Source organism: Phoxinus phoxinus (assembly GCF_949152265.1).
Source record: "Phoxinus phoxinus genome assembly, chromosome: 4".
NCBI lineage: Eukaryota > Metazoa > Chordata > Actinopteri > Cypriniformes > Leuciscidae > Phoxinus > Phoxinus phoxinus.
The window spans coordinates 31,423,270-31,445,817 of NC_136879.1; the positions used below are offsets into that span (position 1 = coordinate 31,423,270).

Genomic DNA, 22,548 nt, shown 5'->3' on the forward strand with positions numbered 1-22,548 from the left:
CATCCTGAAGGATTAGATGACATTCGATTGTTTTTAGTGATTGATGTTCTGAGCGGCTGGTAAGGTCAGAGCGGAGAGGACACCGTAGCCTATATTCTCATCATTTGTAGTGTCTGTTTATCATTTAATCGTTCTCGTAAAGTTACATATTTACACAGCACTGGTGTAAAATATGATAAGAATATACAGTGCACACAGTATAATAACTCATGCAGTTCACATCCTCTTCAGATACATTTATATTAAACTCAGATCAACCATACAGAAATAAACTACATCTAATTTGATGTATTGCATATAATGGCATTGCAATTAATTTCTTCTGAGCAGAACCAGCATGAAAACCAATGCTTACTATCCCCATTCATTTTACACAAATAGAGATGTGTATAGAGAAATAGATAGCCACTAATGCACCTTAATACAATTTCTGTTGTCATGAAAACTCTCTGAGTGTTTGGCATGGTAATTGATGACAATGTTGATATATGTTTGCTCTTAGCAGAATAGATCTGCTACGCTGCTGTTGGTTATTGCTGCTGCTGCACAGCAAGTACATACTACTACTGCCAATACACGATACGCTGCTGTGAGCATGTGAGACAGGCTGCTGTGGTACAATATAGCGTACATGATATATAGACCCGTAGCAGATCTATACTGGTGGAGCTGGGGAAGGTGGAGGGTTTCTGAAAGCACGCTGCAACTGCTGCAGCAAATGCTGACCAAGTATTTGAAGGTTGAGCAGCAAGCTCATTGGCTACTGATACAGCAGGAACCAATCAGCTGTGGCCTATAGAGAATTATATGATTGCAAGCAGATTGAGCTATCAGCCTGAACCATCTAGTTTCATGACAGAACTTTGTTTTTTATTACTGACAAACTTTTATATTGATTGGTTATTTTAAGAACTGTTCACTGAAAAGAGACTTTGGAGATTGGGGTTTGGTTGTGAAAACCCCATTTTGGAATCTTTTTTTTAAAGGTATAAGCTAGCCTATATCTATTTTTTTTTTTAAAGTTATGTACACTACACTTACTTGGCCGAGAGTGAAAACTATCCGAAACAACTGATAGTAAGGGACTTTTGTCATTCAGGTTTTGTTTGTATTAAAATTACAATACCTTTGAAATGTGACTAAAGTTAAGGAAGACAAGAGATGCAGCTAACATTTCAGGTCATCCAAGCTTACTGATGTTGGACCCTTCTATATTTTACAATATTATTATGTTTTGTTTTCTGAAGCAAAAGTACACTATTTGTTTATTCAAGGAACAGTTTTATTTGTAAAGATACGTGTATAATTAAATCACAAAATACTTCAAAATATTTAAGAGGGGAAAAGCATGAGTGTAGCTGCTAAACACTTTCATAAATGAAAGAGAAAACGGAATGTGATTTTATTTAAATGAAATGTAAATTTATGAAATTAAATTATTTCAATTTAAGTCATTAGGTCTTCTCATCAGCTGCTCATTGCTCATAAGGAAAGAAATTAAGAACTGTTTTGTTGTTCCCTGGGCTATATGATTAAAACTCATTGGTTTAGTCATTTAAAACAACATTTAATAGATTGCGATGTTTTAAACTAATTATACATTTAACATAAATAGGCCTATGTTTTATCTCTCACATAAAAGGGAGAGAAAATGATAGCATCACAGGCGCATCTCCGGTGCCATCGGCATAATGCTTCGACAGCGCCCTCTAGTGTTCAGATCAAGTGGCGCATAGCTGTGAGGGCTTAGTTCACCTAAAATTCTGTCATCATTTACTCACCCTCAAGTTGTTCCAAATCTGGGAAATTGGGAAAATACTATGGAAGTCAATGGGGTCCATCAACTGTTTGGTTACAAACATTCTTCAAAATATCTTCTTTTGTGTTAAGCAGAAGAAAGAAATTCATGCAGGTTTGGAACAACTTGAGCGTGAGATAATTTCCTGTCTGATGAACTATCCTTTTAACTGATTGCTTTTACAGGCATACCGCTGGTAACATAGCCCAAACATGCAAGCCCATCTTTTTTTTTTAATTATTATTAAGTACTGAACAACATTATTATTTAGAAGATTAAAAATTGCAATAATCGATTCAGGTGTTTAACTAATTTAGTTAATCAAAGTTCATATTGAAGTAGCCTATTACAGAAAATGAACAAATTAAAATAATGATCACTACATTTTCAATATTCTATTTCACTTTAATTTTTCCTCTACATTTTGTCAAATTTTTATAACATTACATTATCTCTCACCACCACTAAAGTCACACACTAACGCAAGGTCATGAGGACATTAATCGTATAATAGGCTATATATATAAAACAAAGTAGAAAGAGTTTAATATACAGGTTTGTGGCTCTTAATTTCTTTAATTAACCACTTGTAAACTTATGTTCACTGTTCTTTTTTTATAAATATAGGATTTGTATTAAATCTATATTCATTGAGTCGAATCAAGAATCGAAATCGAATCGAGAGCTTGCGAATCGAAATCGAATCGAGAGCTTGCGAATCGAAATCGAATCGAGAGCTTGCGAATCGAAATCGAATCGAATTGGAACATCTGAATACCCAGCCCTCTTTTGCCTTCAGAACTTCCTTAATTCTTTGTGCCATAGATTCACGAAGGTGCTGGAAACATTCCTCAGAGATTTTGATCCATAATAACATCATAACACAGTTGCTGCAGATTTGTCAGCTGAGCATCCATTATGTGAATCTCCATTTCCACATCTGTGGAGGCCATTTGAGTACAGTGAAGTTGAACTTTTGTCATGTTCCAAAAAATTTAGTATACACCAAATTCTGACCCTACCATCTGAATGAGACTCATCAGACCAGGTAACGTTTTTTTCAATGTTATTGTCCAATTTTGGTGGGACTGTGTAAATTGTAGACTCAGTTTTCTGTGAGTCATGATCAGAGGTCAGTGTGGCCATTGTCCTCTGACCTCTGGCATCATCAAGGCATTTCCACCACAGAACTGCTGCTCAATATATTTTCTCTTTTTCCGATCATTCTCTGTAAACCCTAGAGATGGTTGTGCGTGAAAATCACAGCCGATCAGCAGTTTCTAAAAATAAACAGACCAGCCCGACTGGCACCAACAACCATATATGCCACTTTCAAAGTCACGTAAATCGCCATACCTTTCTTCTCCATTTAGATGCTCAGTTTGAACTTCAGCAGATCGTCTTGAGCATGTCTACATTGAGTGCATTGAGTTGCTATTACATGTCAGATGTTTGTGTTAACAAGCAGTTGAACAGGTGTAGGCCTACCCGATAAAGTGGCCAGTAAGTGTGTGTGTGTGTGTGTATATATATATATATATATATATATATATATATATAGGCCTACACACACATACCTTACTAAAATATGTTTTATACCGTACATATATTATAGTATGTATATATCTACTAAATGTGTGTATTTGGTCATGTTAATATTAGCCTACTGTATAGCCTATATGTCTGAGCCTTGTCACAAGCATTTAAATCCCCAGTTTTCCCCAGTGTTAATTGACAAATGACAAATAAATGCCTCTTGACTTGACTCGACTCTTGACATACATGTTTGCATATACACACACACATATATAGATCCTATTTTAATATTTCACCTGCTATGAGTTACATCAATGCCTATCGATTTTTCAATAAATTAAGAATATTTTTTAATTTGGTGTTGAGTGACCCACTGTAAGTGATTTTGCATTTTGCGAGAAAATGGAAGAAGCAAAAATTTATATAAAATGACACACCCACCCACACACGTTTAACACCCTATATTCGACTTTCGGACCACACCTGAAAGGACTGCCTTCAACAAAATGTCACGTTTCAGCCTGAAAAAAGCAAACATGTTAATAAGGAATTGTGCAAAGGACCCGACACTTGAAAAATCAGGAACAGACCTGTTGCATTTAATTACTGCATATAATATACCTATAGGCATTTAGTAATTACTGAGGTTTATAATACATATATATTCGTTTTTTATGTTAAGATATTAAAATATAAATTGAACTAATATCAAACTTTAAACTTTCACCAAGTGGAAAAAGATACGAATATATTGTTGATTGTCCCTTTATTCCAAGTGCCTTTGTAATGAAGGTGTTCAGCCTGATCCTGGATCAGCAGCATCAGCGGTCAGTGTCCTATATTCCTCCAGCTCTCATGGAACAGCACAGGCCCGCCATTTGCCTTCGCTGCTCTTCAATCCTGCGGGCTTACACGAATAAGACAGGCGGCGGTTGAACGGCGGGATTAGTGTCCGAGACATGAGAGATGAGTCACGAGCTTTTACAGCGCGCGATTGAAACCCGTAACAATGTAAGAATTCCGCGCGAGATATTCGCTAACATCATTTCTGGATTCATCATCGTCTCGCGCAGCGGATAACTGTGTGCAAGGCTTCCCATCTGCCTCCTCTTGTCCGACCAATCTTTGTCTCCCCTGTATACTAGTATCGTACGGCAGGAGGTCGACCGGGAACTGTGAACACTATTTTAGTAGCAGTTTGAATTTCAATATTCATCATACATATTATTGGATTCTTGATCGCTGGAAAGCTTTGAAAATGTCTGGGCAGAGCATTACAGACAGGATAACTGCTGCTCAGCATAGCGTTACTGGATCAGCCGTTTCCAAAACTGTCTGCAAGGCAACAACGCACGAAATAATGGGCCCTAAAAAGAAACACTTGGATTGTAAGTATCAGCAGCTGTGTTTAATATAAAATTGCGAGGATGAACGTGTGTACAGCTGGTACTTTGATTGTTATATCTACGATTTTAGGCTATTGTACAATGGGCAGGCCCAGGCTGTGCTAAGCTAATGTGCTTAGACAGACTCCTGACAATAATATTAGAAATACACAGGCCATTTATGACAAACTGACATTGAATCACTTTCAGCTGTATTGAAGCAGGACTGTGTATATGTGCATTATTGCTATTTGTATGTAAGCAAGAATAAGTGCATTTCCATTAAGTTTGATTCCATAATGATATTAATAAATGTTTTAAATGCTCTTAATATAGTTTAGGACCTCATGTAGACCTCCTTAGCATTGCCATACTGGATGATGCTGGTTAAATGTTAATTCCCTATAATGCTCATTGGGGAGAAATAAATCAGTGCTGTTGTTTTTATTGCATGAAAAACATGTTGTGCACATGTTATTGTAAGAAAGGGGTTTTATGTTAGAAGTCATTTGGATTTGATTCTCATGTCCATTTGGTTACAAACCCACAAATGCTGTCAGTAAATGGATAGTTCACTAAAAAATTTTATTCTGTCATTAAATACTCACCCCCATGTCAAACCCGCAAGATGTTGTTCATCTTTGAAATGCAAATTTAAGAACTTTTTGATGAAATCTGTCCCTAGGTTGACAGCTACGCAACTACCACTTTGACGCTTTAAAAAGTTTATTAAAAAGTTAATAATTTGTAAAACTGAAGATAAACAGAAGCTAAACCAAACCAGCTTGATTTGCAAGAATGAACCTCTTTGGTTCTCACACATCAAGCGAACATGCTTGAGGATTGTTTAATAACTTATGTGTGCGTTGATGAATGTTTAAATGTGAATACAAGCCTAAATTAAATCTGTTCATCATATAAAGCGATCTTGTCTCTTCAGAAATTTTGGACCAAACTGCTCTATTCATAATGGATTTGTTTTGCGATCTCTTTATGAACGTTTTGAAGCGTCACAGTAGTAGTTGCGTTTGCGTAGCTGTCAATGGAGGCTCTCAGATTTAATCAAAAATATCTTAATTTGTGTTAAGAGATGAACGAAAGTCTTCCGGGTTTGGAACGACCTGAGGGTGAATAATTAGGCATTAATGACACAATTAGAATTTTTGGGTGAACTAACCCTTTAAGAACTGCTGGTCAAGTGCCAGTCTAGTAAGTCTGTGCTTCAGAATAGATCTCTATTTACGTCTGTCTCAGCCAGGCCTGACTATTCTTTCATTATGTTCTTAAAGAGTTTAAGACAAGCTATGACATGTTTGAAGGACCGTTGTTAGGATAAAAAAATAAAAAAAGGAAAATAAAATTGTCTGCCTGCTGGACCCATCCGCACCTTTCAACCCACTAACTTTGACCCTTTTAGTATAGTGAGGGAACTGAATTTCATGTCCTTTTTTTGCAGAATAATTTTTGTAAAATCTTCTCTCTTTTTTCTGTCATCATCTGAGACTTTATGATAACTAAAGATGCCCCTGTAATTTTAATCAACGGTCTATTTGAATGCAGGTAAACTGAACATTTTTAAAGCTGGAAGGGAAAATGTAAATTCTGTCATGATTTACTCACCCTCATGTCATTGCAAACCTGTGTGACTATTACTTTTTTGGAACAGAAAATAAGATATTTTGAAGCAGAGATATTATAGTTGACAAAAACCATATAAAACCGTTTGTTACTTGAAATAAAACAATCTTTAGCTGAAATAAAATATTAAAAACCTTAAAGCTAAGGCAACATTTCTAACTTGTATTTAGTTTCATTTGATTAACTAAAATAACTGGAGTATGAATAAAAACCTATATATAACTGATAAAAATGACAAAAACACAACAAAATGACTATAATTGTAATTAAAATGAAAAGAGAAAATCAAACAAAAAATCATTCAAAATATGAATGAAAACTATAATAGTATCTCAGCGATACTAAAATAACAGTTTTGAAGAATGTTGATAACTGTTTTGTTGCCCACTGACTTCTATTTGTATGGACAAAACATCCATTCTATGACATTTTCTCAAAATGTGTTATATGTTCCACGGAAGAAAGAAAGTCCTGCGGTTTTTACATTATTTTGGTGAGGTTGGGTTGGGGTTACCCCACCAAAATAATGTAAAAACCGCATGATTTTCTTTCTTCTGTGGAATATGGGGTGGGTGAACTATCCCTTCAAGTTACAATATATATCACATAATTTATGGTTACTTAATATGGTCCTTTCCACCAACCAAAGATGAACTTCTTTCGCCAAATAGGCCTATAGCTATAGAACAGATTAAATTATCTGATTCTAAACATTTTAGTTGATATCTTTTGTGGTGAGGGCTTTGTTTCTCAGGAGTAGGAGTGAATCAAAGTTGGCAGTGCTGGGGAGGCCAACCAACCACACGATTGAAGTCAACCTCATTCATTCAGAAAGAAGAAGTCCATCAGAAACTGCACTACATCACCTTCTATGTGAATACTACACCACAAAAATTGAATTCCCCTAAAGTATATTTGCAGAAGTGCATAAACATTTCATCAAGAAAGTCCACCAGCACAGTTAATAGTGGGCTGTGGAATTCCTGCACAGTTCCTGCGTAATGCTTGTTTATGTGGACTCTCTCCACAGATTATTATTGTTCTGTTTTATGTTATAAATGCATTAATCCTTTTATTTATTACATTTTAAGCTCTCTAACATTGCAGCCTGTTTCGTTGACTGGATTCTTGCCTGTCCACCCAGTTATTAATGTCATTAGTTAATGGAAACCTCTGTTTCTGTTGTAGACCTGATACACTGTACCAATGAGATGAATGTGAACATTCCTCAGCTGGCAGACTCTTTGTTCGAGAGAACCACCAACACCAGTTGGGTGGTGGTCTTTAAGTCCCTAATCACAACACACCACCTCATGGTATATGGGAACGAGGTGCGTGACTGTGGGAGATCTGTCTGCTTTTTTTAATCAATCTACTAGTTAAGATCTGCAAATAATTGCATGCATTAAACATCTTTTAATTTATCACTTTGGTTCCAGCGATTTATTCAGTACTTGGCCTCAAGGAACACATTATTCAACCTCAGTAATTTCCTGGACAAAAGTGGCCTACAAGGTACAGTATTGAACTATACACGTTTATTTCACACTCTACAGAGGCTTCATTCTTTGATGCACTATTTGACTTGTAATAAACATTCCAAAAATTAAACAAATTGAATTAGTTTGATAATATTTATAACATATTAATTTATTCTTTCTAAAATAATTTATTTCTTAACAATCACCTTTGTCTGTGTCTCCCTAGGTTACGATATGTCAACATTCATTCGGAGGTATAGTCGATATCTGAATGAGAAGGCCGTATCGTATCGACAGGTGGCATTTGACTTCACCAAAGTAAAGCGTGGGTAGGACATTTTTTTTTATACATTTTATAATACACCTTTGAAGGTAGTTTCCAGTTCCTGCTTTCTTTAGTGTGCTGACTTTTGCATTAAGTGCATTATGTAACTCCAACAGTGATTCATTTGACCATTAAATTGTTCACTCGATACAATGATTTTTTCAGCCTTAGCTGTATTTTTTTGTTCTAAATCATTTAAGGGGATTTGTGCAGCAGCACTAGTTTTGAAGCACTTGCATTAAATGCTTGAAGTCATTGCACTGGATCATCCACTAAACCTCCATGCACTGATCCCCCAATGTCATTTGACCTATATTTTAAAATCTTCTCCTTAAGGGTGGACGGAGTGATGAGAACCATGAACACAGAGAAGCTCCTTAAAACCATCCCTATTATACAGAACCAGATGGATGCCCTTCTTGACTTCAATGTAAGTTAGAATGCAGAAAGCTGACAGCTGATCTACATTCTTTTTTGCTTATAGTCCTTTTCACACAGCAATCCCGGTAAATTACCGTAAAATTACCAGAACGACTTAAATACACACATGTGCTGTTCACAAAAGCAACGGCGTTCTGTCTTTTTACCAGTAAGAAACCATTCGCACATCAGACTCTGTGATGTCAATCATTGGAAATTACCTTTAAACGCTGAGAGCTGTTTTCTTCATCGATCTGGATGAATAGATCAGCACTTTATTTCACATGATCACACAGAACACAGTTTTTGCTTTTAAAAACACAAGGCACATAATAGTAACTATAGTATTGCAGTTACTATAGTACGCAATAACTGCTGAGCCGCAGCACTGATGAATGGAAAAGAAAGCAGAGACTTGAGCACGAGACGGTCAGACGTCCGTCGAGCGCATGTTTACATAGGGTCTGTCTCAATCAGCTCCCTAGCTTCCAAAGTCGTGAATCCGTATGTTGTGTTCACGAATTCAAGCACTGGTAGGGACAGTAAGGCTCTCTACACATGGGATACTGATGACTCTATTGATGACGTGATTTGCTTCGCGCTTCAGAACCTCTGTTAAGGGAACATAGTGAGCATCGATGCTCCCTGGTTTTTAATTGTGGCTTGTGGGACTTTTTAGGGAGCGAACGTTTCAGTGCACTGGAAGGATTTTGGGATTGAGACAGCCTTTAAAATGGTTGACTCCCTGACCAATGCCCTGACTACTACTGAACTAGGAATCTGATTGAGACGCACCCATACAAAAACAGTTAAAAGTCACGGAACTTAACGTAAACGGCTCCAACAGAGCTTTATGATTGACCCAAATCAGCACGTTCTGACCTTGTACCTTGTTTGTTCACACACAGCATCACACCAGTAATTTACTGGTAATATTACAAATTCTCAAATGGGTAATTTGCCAGAACCAATTTACCGGTATTTTTGAAAAGGTCCTGATCACACACGAACACTTAACGGTAATTACCAGTAAAAACGGTATGTCTGAATATATGCAATTAATATTTTCTTTGTAGCAGCAAAGCATTTGTGTGGCATATGTTTATGAAAATAAATGTTTCTGTTTGCCCAGGTCAATGCCAATGAACTTACCAATGGGGTTATTAATGCAGCCTTCATGCTTCTTTTCAAAGACTCCATCCGACTTTTTGCAGCTTACAATGAAGGGATAATAAACTTATTGGGTAGGTCCTTCGTGATGCTCTCTTCTCAATGCTAAATAATTAAACCATGCATGTATTGTATAAATACACTCATTTTACTCTTTAACGCAAGATGTACATTAAAGATTTGAATGTTTAATCTCTTAAAATCTCACAAAAATTTGTGGTGCAGTAATGCACATGCTCACAAGAAGTTGTACTTACAGTTACGCAGGTTCAGATTCAGCCTGCATCATGCCCTGATTGCATATCTTCCCTTTTCATGTACTTCCCCCTGTCTTAAAAAAATAAAGTCAAATTCAGTAGCAATTTTTTCATCCTAGTTGCAGATTAAATTGATATGAAAAAAAGTGACATAACCCGTGTGATCTATTTTAATTTCTACAAATGCAAATAACGGCATAGTGCTGATTGGTAATGAGTGCTGCTTTGTCTTCCTTTCACAGAAAAGTACTTTGATATGAAAAAAGTACAGTGTAAAGAGGGTTTGGACATATACAAGAAATTCCTTACCCGAATGACCAGGATCTCAGAGTTCCTCAAAGTGGCAGAGGTGAGATTCTCGTGTGTTGTTCTGGAGGCAAGGTACTTCATTAAAAGAGCGTTACTTATGTAACATATTTGTTCTGCTCGCCTCACAGCAGGTGGGAATAGACCGTGGGGACATACCTGACCTGTCTCAGGTAAGACCGCACTTTTATTCTGACTTTAACACCTGCACTCTTTCTGCATTATTAACGATCCTGAGTATTTTCTGAAGCTGTTTTGCTTTTTTTATTTTACCTTGCACAAATGCATTTCCGACTTAAAAGAAGCATGCGGCTCATTAGGATGCGCATGTCACTAAAGATTTCTTACCTTTTCTGTCTTAACTTTTCCCTGTCTACAGCAAATAAAGGTGTTATGGGCTCAGTGGAGATTTGAGTAATTATAGAGATAACTGTGGGAGTCATGATTCTATTATAAGTATATATGCAACGGGTTCTCACTCAATTATATACAGTATAATTTACAGCATGGGCATATTTCAGCCAGCATAATGATGATAGTAATGTTTATTCACTATTGGCATCTACATTGTGACATGCAGGGCTTTTGCCCAAGCAACAGTTGTTGACGCCTTGGGAGTGAGAACGGGTTGTTATATACAGTAACATTCAGGACTAAGTCATGAATGAATAGAGATTATATATCTAGTGCAAATGCCATCATAGCCATATATAAGGGCAGATAGCTGCTTTAAAACTCATGCATTATATGTCTGACCAAGACCACCTTTATATTCTGTATTTCCCTTTATCTTTCCACCTTCTGTCCATCTTCAGTTTACAGTATGTGTAAGTACTTTTCTCACTCTTTTCTGCACTCCTCTGCACCTTTTAATTCTTATTGCCTATAAATGTCAAGCTATTTAGTCTATTCTTTGGTGGTTATTCTTGAGTAAATGTTAGTGCATTCCCTCAGGCCCCCAGCAGTCTTTTGGATGCCCTGGAGCAACACTTGGCTTCATTAGAAGGGAAGAAGGTGAAGGACTCCACCGCCGCCAGCAGGTGGGCTATTCATGTGTCACGCTCAGAGCTGAATACAAATGAATAAGTGCTAACAGATGCATTGTGTTGATGGGTCTTGAATCTCTTGATCGATTTATACCTATAAGAGCGGCGTGCTTGACAAATGCAGTAGTTTGATATACTCCAATTGTGTTTTTTTTCTCTCATACTCGCAGAAGCTCAATTTATCTCTCCCCGACTTTTGTAGGGCAAGCACACTCTCCAATGCTGTGTCATCTCTGGCCAACACTGGCATGTCTTTCACCAAAGTGGATGAAAGGGAAAAGCAGGCAGCTCTGGAGGAGGAGCAGGCGCGATTGAAAGCACTAAAGGTACATAACAGGACCCCTTTCAAAAATAATTTCACCCACCAGGGAAAAGGATTTCCAGTATTTTTTCTTCGTGTGTGTTCTGTTTATTATAGATTGCTGTTTTCTAGTTAGATGTGCAACTCACGTAATTTTGTGTGTGTGTGTGAATTTACAGTAAATCTATGGCTAATAGTTGATGTATTTTCTAAAAATGCAAATGACTGTCTACATTTATTTTTTTAACAGTAAAAAACTGTTAATACAGCATTTTGGACAGTTTCAGCATACATCTTTGTACTTATAAGGGACAAAGTATGACCACAACATTTTATTTATTTAAAGGGATAGTTCACCAAAAATGAAATGCTTGAGCTTCTGTTTACCACAACTGGTGTGTGAGTTGCTGAATGTTTATATATGAATAAAAGCCTAAATTCAGTCTGTTTATCATATAAAGCGATTTGGACTAAACCACTCAATTCATATGGATTAGTTTTACGGTCTATTTATAAACTTTTTTAAGCGTCAGTGATAGTTGCGTAGCTGTCAATGGAGGATGAGGATGTTTTGCATTAATACCAAAAAAAGGATTCAGATAATTGTTTTAACAATTATAAACTTGTTATCACAGATTTCAAATTTATCCACCCCTGAGCATCACACTAATGAATGAAAAGTGGTTGGTTGGTCATTCTACATGCCAATCAGATGGCTCCTTCCTGTCTAAAAGGTTTCTTGGCTTGTGCTCTTTGTAATCAGGAACAGAGGCTGAAGGAGCTCTCCAAGAGGCCTTCGTTTGCTACGACAGACACTTCTCCAGTCTCCACCACAGCAGCATGCATCAGCACAGCTCCTGCCATAGACCTGTTCTCCACTCCCAGCTGCTCCAATGGGTTAGCCAGTGTGATTCTCTAGATATTTTTCTGTATGGCTTGAGATTTAAAAACAAGCATGGTTTGTGCTCGTTTGTCGCCAAATTCACTAAACGGTTGCAGCAAATTTGTGTGCCGAATTTCAGCACGAACGCATGTATCTTAGGTGGTGTTTACATGACATAATTTACATGACTTGGTCGATTTGGGGGCATGAAAACGCAAACTTAAAAAATGGGTTTCAAAGTGCGATTTTCTTGAAAATAATACCGTTATTTTCTCTGTGTATACTACAAAATCACAAAATTGTGAAAACGGTGATATCGTATGTGTATTACGAGATCAGTCTTTGGCACTGTAGAATAATGCGTATGTGCACAGGCACGTAGTTTCTTTACAAAGTGACATCGCCCACTACTGGCCTGGCATGCATAAACCAGCAGTGTTTAATTATTATTATTTTTTTTTCGCAGATCCGTGTAAACGGGTATCGTTTAGACAACATTGTCGTCTGTACGCGAGGCGTTTCAAAAACGCGAATGAAAAACGTTTCCGTTTTTAGCACATTGTTGTCGTGTAAACGTACCCTTAATTCATCTGCCTGAACCTCTCTTGGTTAAATTGGCGTTTTTGTTTTCTGTTACTCAGTGCCCTGAAGATGGAGAGCGACCTCTTCAACATGCAGGCTAACTTTCAGGCGGGCATGCAGCCTGGACCCTCTGTGGCCACGGCATGGGGAGGTGAGATCCTTTGCATGTGACTGCGTGTCAGAGATTCAGCATGCTGTAGTCTTCTCTGTTAACTTGAGTCTCATCCTAATGTCCTTCTATTCGACTCTTTCTCTCTCCTTTTGCCTGCTCAGATCCTTTCTCTTCTTCTGAAGCTGTAGATGACTCCATTCCAAACCTAAACCCTTTCCTAACCAAACTTGTTGTTGATGGTGCTCATCTACCCGTTATGTCATCATCAGATGGTGTTAGTTTCTCCTCTAGGACGTCAGGTCATGAGATTTTTGGTGGTAAACATACCTTAGTTTCTTTCTTCCAACCCACCCATCCAAAGTGTTTTATTAGTTTGAGTTTTTTGGTCGCTGAAAGTACCTCGTTTCGCATGCACAGTATCCTGTTGTGTCAAATTAGGAATCCTCTGATTAAGTTCGGTCCAGTTGAACTCGACGTCGGAGTAAGAATGCAGTCTGTAATTGGAGACTAAATAGAGGTTAGGTGGCAGTACTATAGATCACATTTAAAAACATGTTTGTAGACACAGAGCTTTGTTTTGGCTCTGTTCAAATAGGGCTGTTTCATTAATTACAGGTTTTTATCTCGATAGCTGAAATTAAAGTGGCTAGGTAGTGTGAGACCCAGAAAAAAAAGCATGTTAAAAGCAAGATGTAGACTACATACTGAATAGATTACTTTGGCCAAATTCCAACATCTAACTTTAAAGAAACAGGTTACATACACTACTATTCAAAAGTTTGGGGTCAGTAAGATTTTTGAAAAAAAGTCTCTTATTCTCAACAAGGTCACATGATCTTTCAGAAATCAGTCTAATATGCTGATTTGGTGAACTAGCAACACATTATTATTATTTTCAATGTTTGCTGAGCTGAGCTGCTTAATGTTTGTGAGTTTGTTTAAGGATTAATTGATGAATAGAAAGTTCAAAAGAACAGCATATTCTAAAATTGAATAAAAAAAAATGTCTTCACTGTAACTTTTGATCAATTTAACATATCCTTGCTGAATAAAAGTTCTAATTTATTTACAAGAAAGAAAAAAACCTGAAGCCAGACTTTTGAATGGTAGTATATATAAAATTATGGCTATCAAAGGTGATGCATTAACGCATGTGATTTCTTTAATATTAAAAATTAAATATTTAATGCACTTTATTTTTGTCTTTCTATGGTTAAATTTAATATTTGTTGAAGGTCAACTAGTGAAATATCACCCATGAGTGGAACCCTGTCATAAGGACAATAATTGCAATTAAATATTTGAATCATCTGACAGCCCTAATCAGAATATATATTATTCATAAAAATAGACGTTACTTTTTTTGTTAGTTTGTTAGAAAATCATACTTCATTCCAGTTTTTAGCTAAGTCTACTTTTGCTTTAGCTACAAGTGAATGATTGTTTTTCCTTTTTTACCATAGATCAGTACAATCCCTTTATTGATTCAAGTTCATCTGTATCAACCAATTACAAACGCACTGTTCGGATAGAGCACTTAATCTCAGGTACCATGATGGCAAACCATCCCACCTATGTTTCCCCTCTGTCAGGAAACATAGGGGCACTGAAGCAGTGTACAGGGACTATCCTGTGATCATCCCTGCTGGATGATGTTTGGCTTCTGCACATGGCTTTGTCTTAATATTTCTATTTAAAAACGCTTTACTAATCCAATTTGACTCTATAATGTCTTTATGTCTGTAATGCTTGCTGTGTTGTTTCTCCCCGCCTGCCTGTCAGACTCGTTTGGTCAACCGTCTATGGTCCAGCATCTCCCAAACCCCTCTCCCTTCCAGTCTGAGCCCTCCACTGTAGCAGGCCTATTCAGAGGTAGGGAGCCTGTGGCTGGAGGTTGCCTTGTGTGTCGTTGCACATCCCCCCCACCCCCCTCCCCACTCTCCACTCCCTTTGTGAAATATGTTTTCTTTCGTCTATAATGCTGTCTAATCTAACATAATCTATCACCATCCTTAAAGGCCTAGTAAAGACCTAAAAATGACAATTCTTTCATCATTTACTCACCCACATGATGCTTTTTATGGTGCTTTTCGGAGTTTGACAACCCCTATTCTATTAAATTGTCATTATATGAAAAAGAACGGCCAGAAAAATTCACCTTTTATGATCTACGGAAGGCATACCCGTTGAGTAAATGATGACACAATTTAGAATTTTTGGTGAACTACCCCTTTAAGGGGGCTTTCACACTGGGAACATTTGTTGAGGTCCGAGCGGCATTGGTCTGGTTTCACACTCAACTTGATTCTATCGAACCCTGGTGCATTTGCGTTCATCTTACATCATCACAAAGGTGCACGGCGCATGATAGATAACAACGTGGGTCAATATAGTTTTTTATTAATTTGGTGCTAATATGAACAGCTGAGTAAATGACACTTGGGTTTACTGTATGTGCATTGCATGAGAGCTGCTTGCAAACAGACTCTTTTGAGTCATTCATGTGTCGCGCTGATTGCACTCGCTATGCGCGAATACACTGTACGCTCACTCTCTCTCGTATCTAAGGTAAATCATCAACATTATCATCCCTTACATGTGTTTTATTTAACTAAATACATCGTCATCAGCTAAAACGCATGTGCAGGTTGCTTAACTTTGCATTACCAATTTTTCAAGCGAACCGTGCCCCGTTTCGGATTAAATTGCCAGTGTGAAAGCACCCTAACACTGTTCTTGTGAGCAAGTAGTGGTTCTTGTACTTTTGCAGGATGTCTTGTGCATGTCTGTAGTTGACCCTTCACTAACTCTGAAGTGTGACAGATACTAGTCCACTTATTGGCAGCACTTGAATTGAGTAATTTTGATACTGGCCATTCTTCAAATGGTGTCCTAATCTATATTGTGTATGTTGTAAGAGGGCTTAAATGGATTTTTGTGCCTTTTGAAGGATACGGAGCTCCACAAATCCCTCCTCCACAGAGCTCAGGCGAGCTGCGTGTTGATTTTGAGTCCGTTTTTGGTACTAAAGCTGCCTCGTCCAATAGCCTGGATACAGATGGTAAGGCATTTGACATTTTACTTCAAAAAAATTCTTCAAAAAGTAGATCAACTTGTACAATTCTTTAAATGTAATCAGTCGTTTCTAAACTTACAGTATTAAAAAAATGTATCGTATTTAATTTCTTATGCCTATGTAAAGAATTTTATAATCGCCACTGTGTATTAAATATGCTATACAAATATACTCGCCTTTCTCACTTGTAAATGTCCACAGCAGGAATTTTGAAACCCACCGTGACCGGTTTAAATCAGTCCTCCAATCAGCTCCCAGATAAACTGGTGTCAGACGACCTGGATTCTTCCTTGGCCAACCTTGTTGGAAGTAAGTGTAAATTATTTAGATTATAATTTGCATATCTAGTGTTGTTAGGAAATTATGCTAAAATCAAGATATAGTAAATTGTTAGGGTCCATTCACACAGAATGCATTTTACATTAAAATATATACATGCATGTGTGTGTATTTTTTATATACAAAATAATTATACACAGATATATTATGTAAACACAAACTTTTATTTTGGATGCTATTAATCATTGCACAGCCCTAAAAAAACACAAGGTCTAAAGGCATGTTCACACCAAGAACAATAACTATAAAGATAACTATATTAGTGTCCACAACGCACAATATCCTACTGATTCTTTCTTTAGAATGCCTTGTTATTTGTGAGACGCTGCAAAAGATGCGAGCGCAGTGGTCAAAGACGTCCATCTAGTGTGTTTTACATAAAGACAATGGAAATATGTTCAGTGTGAATGGCCCTTTATTTTTTGTTCTTGATTCTGTTCAAATTTTAAGTGTACCCCTTTAAAACCTTTGTGAAATACATATCTCACTTACAGATCTTGGTATTGGAAATGGTACCACTAAAAAGTAAGAATGTTGTCCTTTCTGATGCTCATTATAGCCTTTCTGGCAGTTATAATACATTTTCATATTCTGGTTTGGTGTTAACATTAGCCAACTGTTTTCACAGTGATATCCACTGGAACCAACCAGGAGAGAAAAAATTAACTGGTGGAATGCACTGGCAACCCAAGAATGCTCCATCTACTACATGGAACCCTGTCTCTATGGTACAGCTGTACTTTATATTAATAAAATGTCTCTGTTCCAAAATCTAGTGAGCTGCCTACTGCCTAAATAGGCAGCTACTTAAACTCTTAAAGGGTAACTCTCGGCAAAATTGAACCTAGGCTCTTTTGGTTTATCTACCAGAGTCAAACATTCGTGTAAAAGCATAATTAGAATGGAAACTCCACTTTTAAGTTTGACAGTATTTTCGTTTTCGGTAAAAATGCCTTTTGAATGGGAGTGAATGTGGCACTACAATGAGAGCATCAAAATCGCTATTTTTAAAACACTAAGAAGGCTCGAAACTAGTGATGCACCGAAATGAAAATTCTGGGCCGAAACCGATACCGAAAATGGCTTCTTTTAAAAACTTGAAAAAGGAAAAATCACAAACCAATAGAATAATTACATAAACCACTAACAGTTACATAACAAAACCTAAAATATTTTATATATTATTTATATTTTATATTACATGCACTTCATGAGGCACACGCGGTCTCTTGCTCTCTCTCCCTCTCTGCCGTGCACGGCACGCGCTACACGGTTTGGAGCACAGTCTCTGTCTCGCGGGCGCGCTCGCTCTGGATTCCGGAGATTTTAACTAATTCGCGGGCATCAGTGAGCCGCTATCAATATGCGGGAGACTCCCGGAACTTGTGGAACTTCCGGGAGACTTGGGATGTCTGTATTTCTATACTGAAATAATATCGGCATTATAATTATTGATTTTTCATTACGCAATTTTTTGGTGCCCTCTCAGCTCTTGGTGCCCTATGCACAGCGCATGATGCGCGTGGTGGAAGCGGCGGCGCTGGTTGTCCTCATCTGAAACTTTAAAATACTTCCATACCGCTGACATGCTCAATCTTTGCAGACGCGTGCAAACTGCTCGACCGTGAGTGAAACCTGCTTGAGCACGGAGGGGAGGGGTGGGTGACGAGTGATAACCGCTCGACGGTGAGTGAAACCCAAGCGCTTGTGCGCGGATGGGAGGGGTGCGGTTGACATTCATTTTCGGTTGACATTTTCGGCTGGCTTTTTTATTTCGGCCCGAAACCGATAATGCCATTTTCGGCGACCGAAATTTCGGTGCACCCCTACTCGAAACAACATGAAACTGTGCTCGAAGTATTACCAGGGGCCCTACACATTAACTCGAGCATTGACAACATTGTTTGTGTACACAAAGTTTGCTAAAAAGAAAGGTTTTGTCAGTGTATGTCAGTTCATGTGTAGAGCCCCTGGTGATACTTCAAGCACAGTTTCATGTTGTTTCGAACCTTCTTAGTGTTTTAAAAATAGCGATTTTGATGCTCTCATTGTAGTGCCCCATTCACTCCCATTCATAAGGCATTTTGACCGAAAATACGGTCAAACTTAAAAGTGGAGTTTCCATTCTAATTATGCTTTTACACGAATGATTGACTTGGGTAGATTAACAAAAAGAGCCTAGGATCGATTTTGGCGAGAGTTACCAAAGACTGGAATACATTACACAACTTAAAATTTGAACTAGGCATCACACACTTGCTGACTTTGTAAATGTTTACAGAGAAAACTGGGCATCATACAGTAAACAACTAAGGATTACACCAGACTTGCGCTTTACGAACAAATATTTTGCACCTTATTGCTAGGAGACTCAAGCAATACATGCTCTAAAATTGGCTCAAAATATCGGCCATGTTTGAAATCTGCTGACTAGATGAAATCATTGTCTGAAGATCAAAAATAAGAGTCTGTGCCCATTACACACTATGCAATTTTCTGTGAAATATGTCAACCCTTGACTGAACAAAATTTCATCCAGACTGCAAAACAGGGCAAATATCTGTGCAAAAGTCCTGTAGTGTATCCCAGCCTTTAAGTGATCAATCTAGATTCTATCTAATCTAATTGAACCATTTTAATCATTGCTTCTCAGTATTAAAATAATTGTTAAATCATAACCAAAATGTTTCTTACCTTGCCCTCCATTTATTAACTGAGTTCACTGAAGTGCATTCTAGGATTTGACTAAAACAAGGTATCTTAAGGTTTTGGAACAGAACGAACGTAATGAAATGAATCGCATGAACTCGTTCTCATTAGTCCTACTCTGTTTTATAGCCACCATCTATCATGGCTTTCCCTGCGACAACACCTACAGGAATGATGGGATATGGCATGGTTAGTACTTCTGTGAAACCAGCTACCTGAATTGAGGTTGTCGAAAATGTATTCCTCATGGTTGTGATCTTTGTAGCCTCCACAGTTGCCCTCCATGACCATGATGACCCAGCCCACAATGATGTACACACAGCCTGTCATGAGGCCATCCAATCCGTTCGGATCAGTGTCCAGCGCACAGGTACAATCCCTACGATCTCTCCCGGTGTTCATGTAGCTTTCTATTAACACTCTACATTATCATGGTCCATTGTGTGTTAATGGGCCATGAGACTGAGAACTCCTTCCCAAACTGCCGATCATTCCTCTCCTCCTCCACGTGTGCTTTTCCCTGTCACTCCAAGCTCTTTCCTTTCTCTCTCTGTGTTGTTCTCTCTGCATTAGCCCTCCGCTGCCTCTAGCCCTTCCAGTCAGAGTCCTCTCAGAGCCCCAGGACAAGACCCCTTTGCACAGCTCTCTCTCAAGGATTTCTTGTAGAGCTTCGTCTTTTGTCTAGGTACCGCATGCGTTCGTGCTCACCGATGGTCTTGCATGCAGTCGTGTTCAGTTTCATCTAGTGCCTCTTGCTAGATGTAGAACGGACATGTAGATTGCATGTTCAGTATCAGTGTTGGGGGTTACACATTACAAGTAACGTGTTATGTAATCAGATTACTTTTTCAAGTAACTTCTAAATTTACAACAAAATATCCAAGTTACTTTTTTAAAATAAGTAATGCAAAAATGGTTTTCCCATTTATTAACTGACACTTCTCTTGTCCCCATGTTGAGAGAAATCAGAAGTAAGATGCTGAGGCGTTGTGTGCGCTGAGTAAACATGATGGTTATTGTAATTCTAGACTAATGTGAGCATTTTCTCATCTCACGTGTACAAAAACAGTTTCAGTATTCCTCAAAATGAATAAAAAGTAAAATGCAAACTCAGAATATGACGTAGACCTAAAAAATACATATATATTTTATGTATTTAATCTCACTTTATTAACCAATGTCTTTGCTGCTGACCTTTGATGATCCAATTCAACCATACTAATAAGCAAAAATTACTTTAAATAAACATCACATTTCTGCTGACAGGCGTGAATTTGCATTTTCTTAACCCTGAGACTTATCCGTTTAAATTTTGATGTGAAAGGGCTTTTACATTTGCAAAAAATAGAGCTTTTTCTTTTAAAAAAAACAAACAACAACAACAAATTAGCAAGACCAGCCCAGGTGAGAAAAAGTAACGCAACACATTACTTTATAGAAAAAGTAACTTTCCCCAACACTGTTCAGTACTAGTCAGTACTGGAAAAGCCTCTAACACCTCTACAACTTTTTTTGGTTAACATCACCAAGGTCTTTTAATTTTCTCTTCCAACCACCTGTGATACAGAGACTATTCACTTTTTTTCCATCAAATAACCAGTTTCATTCATCCAGTTTCTTGTTGACTTAACACACCATTGTTTAAAGCACGTTTCTAATTGTATGTTTAATTGTTTCTAATTCCAGATGCAGTTTATGTAACACAAAATGAAGTTGCTCCCTGATGTCAAACCATTAAGCTCTGTCCTCTGTGCCGGGATGCTCTTCAGAGGACCAATCCCACAACATACTCGACGTCAAAGATGTAAACCAAGTGTGTTGAAAGACTGGGAGCATACTGCAATCATTTCGTAATTTGTTTAAGATGTCAAGTGATGCTGCTGTTCAGCCCATAAAGGGATTCCTCATACATTTTATAATCTGTTAAGGTAGGTAAGGGCATTGAGAGACTTTGATATTTTGTGTTCTGAGAAGCTATAGTTTGATTTTCCCGTTAGATTGTTTTTTTCCCCCTTCGACCGGGAGCTTCTGATGAGAGGTCTTGTGGCAAATGTCGACCTAAATCGGAGTATAACTCAGCATCTGATATAGTACGTGTTCTGAAATAGTAACAGTAACTTTGTTTTACATTTTATCTTTTAGTTTTACTTTGAACTGTATTCACCAGTAGACCTTTCTTGCGTGTCGTTTGTATTTATTTATGATTAATGCCTAAAAAATAAAAAAGGAGAGTTTACGAAGTACATTGGGGAAAAAAATATAAATAATAATTCAACCTTACTCATGGGTGTTGGGTTGTATAATGAAGGTTTAGACTTTTAAAATAGATATTATGTGAAAAATACACCTGTAAGCTAAATGATAGAGCACTAACTATTCTCTAAGTTTTATGTCTAGAACAACTTCCCGTGGATGAAATGTTTGCAGCCCAAGGCTATTGGGAGGGTAATCATTAGTGAATGGTTTGTTATACTGTTTAGTCGATACTGTGCTTAGGGGTTTTGCAATGAGATATTTGTTGGAGTAGAAAAGCACTTCCTCCGTGACTGTGAAGTGTTGCACTTGGGAAGGGAGGTGTTCTGCATTATGCATGGCATGCCATCATTTCACACGGACCGTTAGAAATGGCTGCCCCTGATCTGAATGTTAAGAGTTGCCCTCATGTTTCAGACTTCTTGTCAAGTTAAGCACCCTGCTCTCTAAAAGTCCAGGAATACTGAGATACGAGAGCCGGACGCTCCTCTAGCTATTGGTCGCGGACAGGGTTATTGACATCACTGTAAATTTGTAGTGTAAAATATGAGAATCGCTGACTGGGAGACAGTTTGAGCACTGTTGATCGGTGCTTTTATGTATATATACATATATCACGTAGGCAGTTTGTCCAGGGGTTGGCTAAGGATGGTTTGAAATATGAAAGCAATTCAATCAAATCGCAGTTGACCTAAGTTTTACTGAATAATTTACGTGTTGTCCTCACGGATCTTTTTTTGTTTTGTTTTGTTTTATGTATTTAAAAGATGTAAGAACAATTAGTGTACTCTTTCTTTTACAAATAAAGTGCAGCTTCCACAAATCTTGTGAACATTTGTTTCATGGCATGCATTAGTTATTTCAGCTATTGCAGCCTAGTGGTTAATCATGTACTAGTTTTTATGATTTACAAATACTACCAAACATAGCT

The 22,548-nt window shown here is 37.7% G+C and overlaps 1 protein-coding gene across 28 annotated transcripts; it reads left to right on the forward strand.

Annotated features, from left to right (window-relative positions):
• The first annotated feature begins 3,912 nt into the window (after positions 1–3,912).
• Positions 3,913–22,446, forward strand: picalmb (phosphatidylinositol binding clathrin assembly protein b). 28 transcript variants are annotated; one of them, XM_079611179.1, is made up of 24 exons: positions 3,913–4,722; positions 7,546–7,688; positions 7,797–7,872; positions 8,065–8,167; positions 8,500–8,593; positions 9,716–9,827; positions 10,253–10,359; positions 10,448–10,489; positions 11,132–11,143; positions 11,271–11,356; positions 11,565–11,688; positions 12,427–12,560; positions 13,188–13,279; positions 13,402–13,557; positions 14,704–14,787; positions 15,023–15,112; positions 16,191–16,301; positions 16,518–16,625; positions 17,150–17,180; positions 17,284–17,383; positions 19,494–19,553; positions 19,630–19,734; positions 19,938–20,049; positions 21,051–22,437. In XM_079611179.1, the coding sequence occupies exons 1-23, from the start codon at positions 4,593–4,595 to the stop codon at positions 20,028–20,030; spliced, it is 2,193 nt and encodes a 730-aa protein (XP_079467305.1). In that variant the 5' UTR covers positions 3,913–4,592; the 3' UTR covers positions 20,031–20,049; positions 21,051–22,437. The 28 variants fall into 28 exon arrangements, with proteins under 28 accessions (XP_079467305.1, XP_079467316.1, XP_079467326.1 ...); XM_079611190.1 differs by having other exon boundaries at positions 16,521–16,625; XM_079611200.1 differs by having other exon boundaries at positions 12,433–12,560.
• The last annotated feature ends 102 nt before the right edge of the window (positions 22,447–22,548 follow it).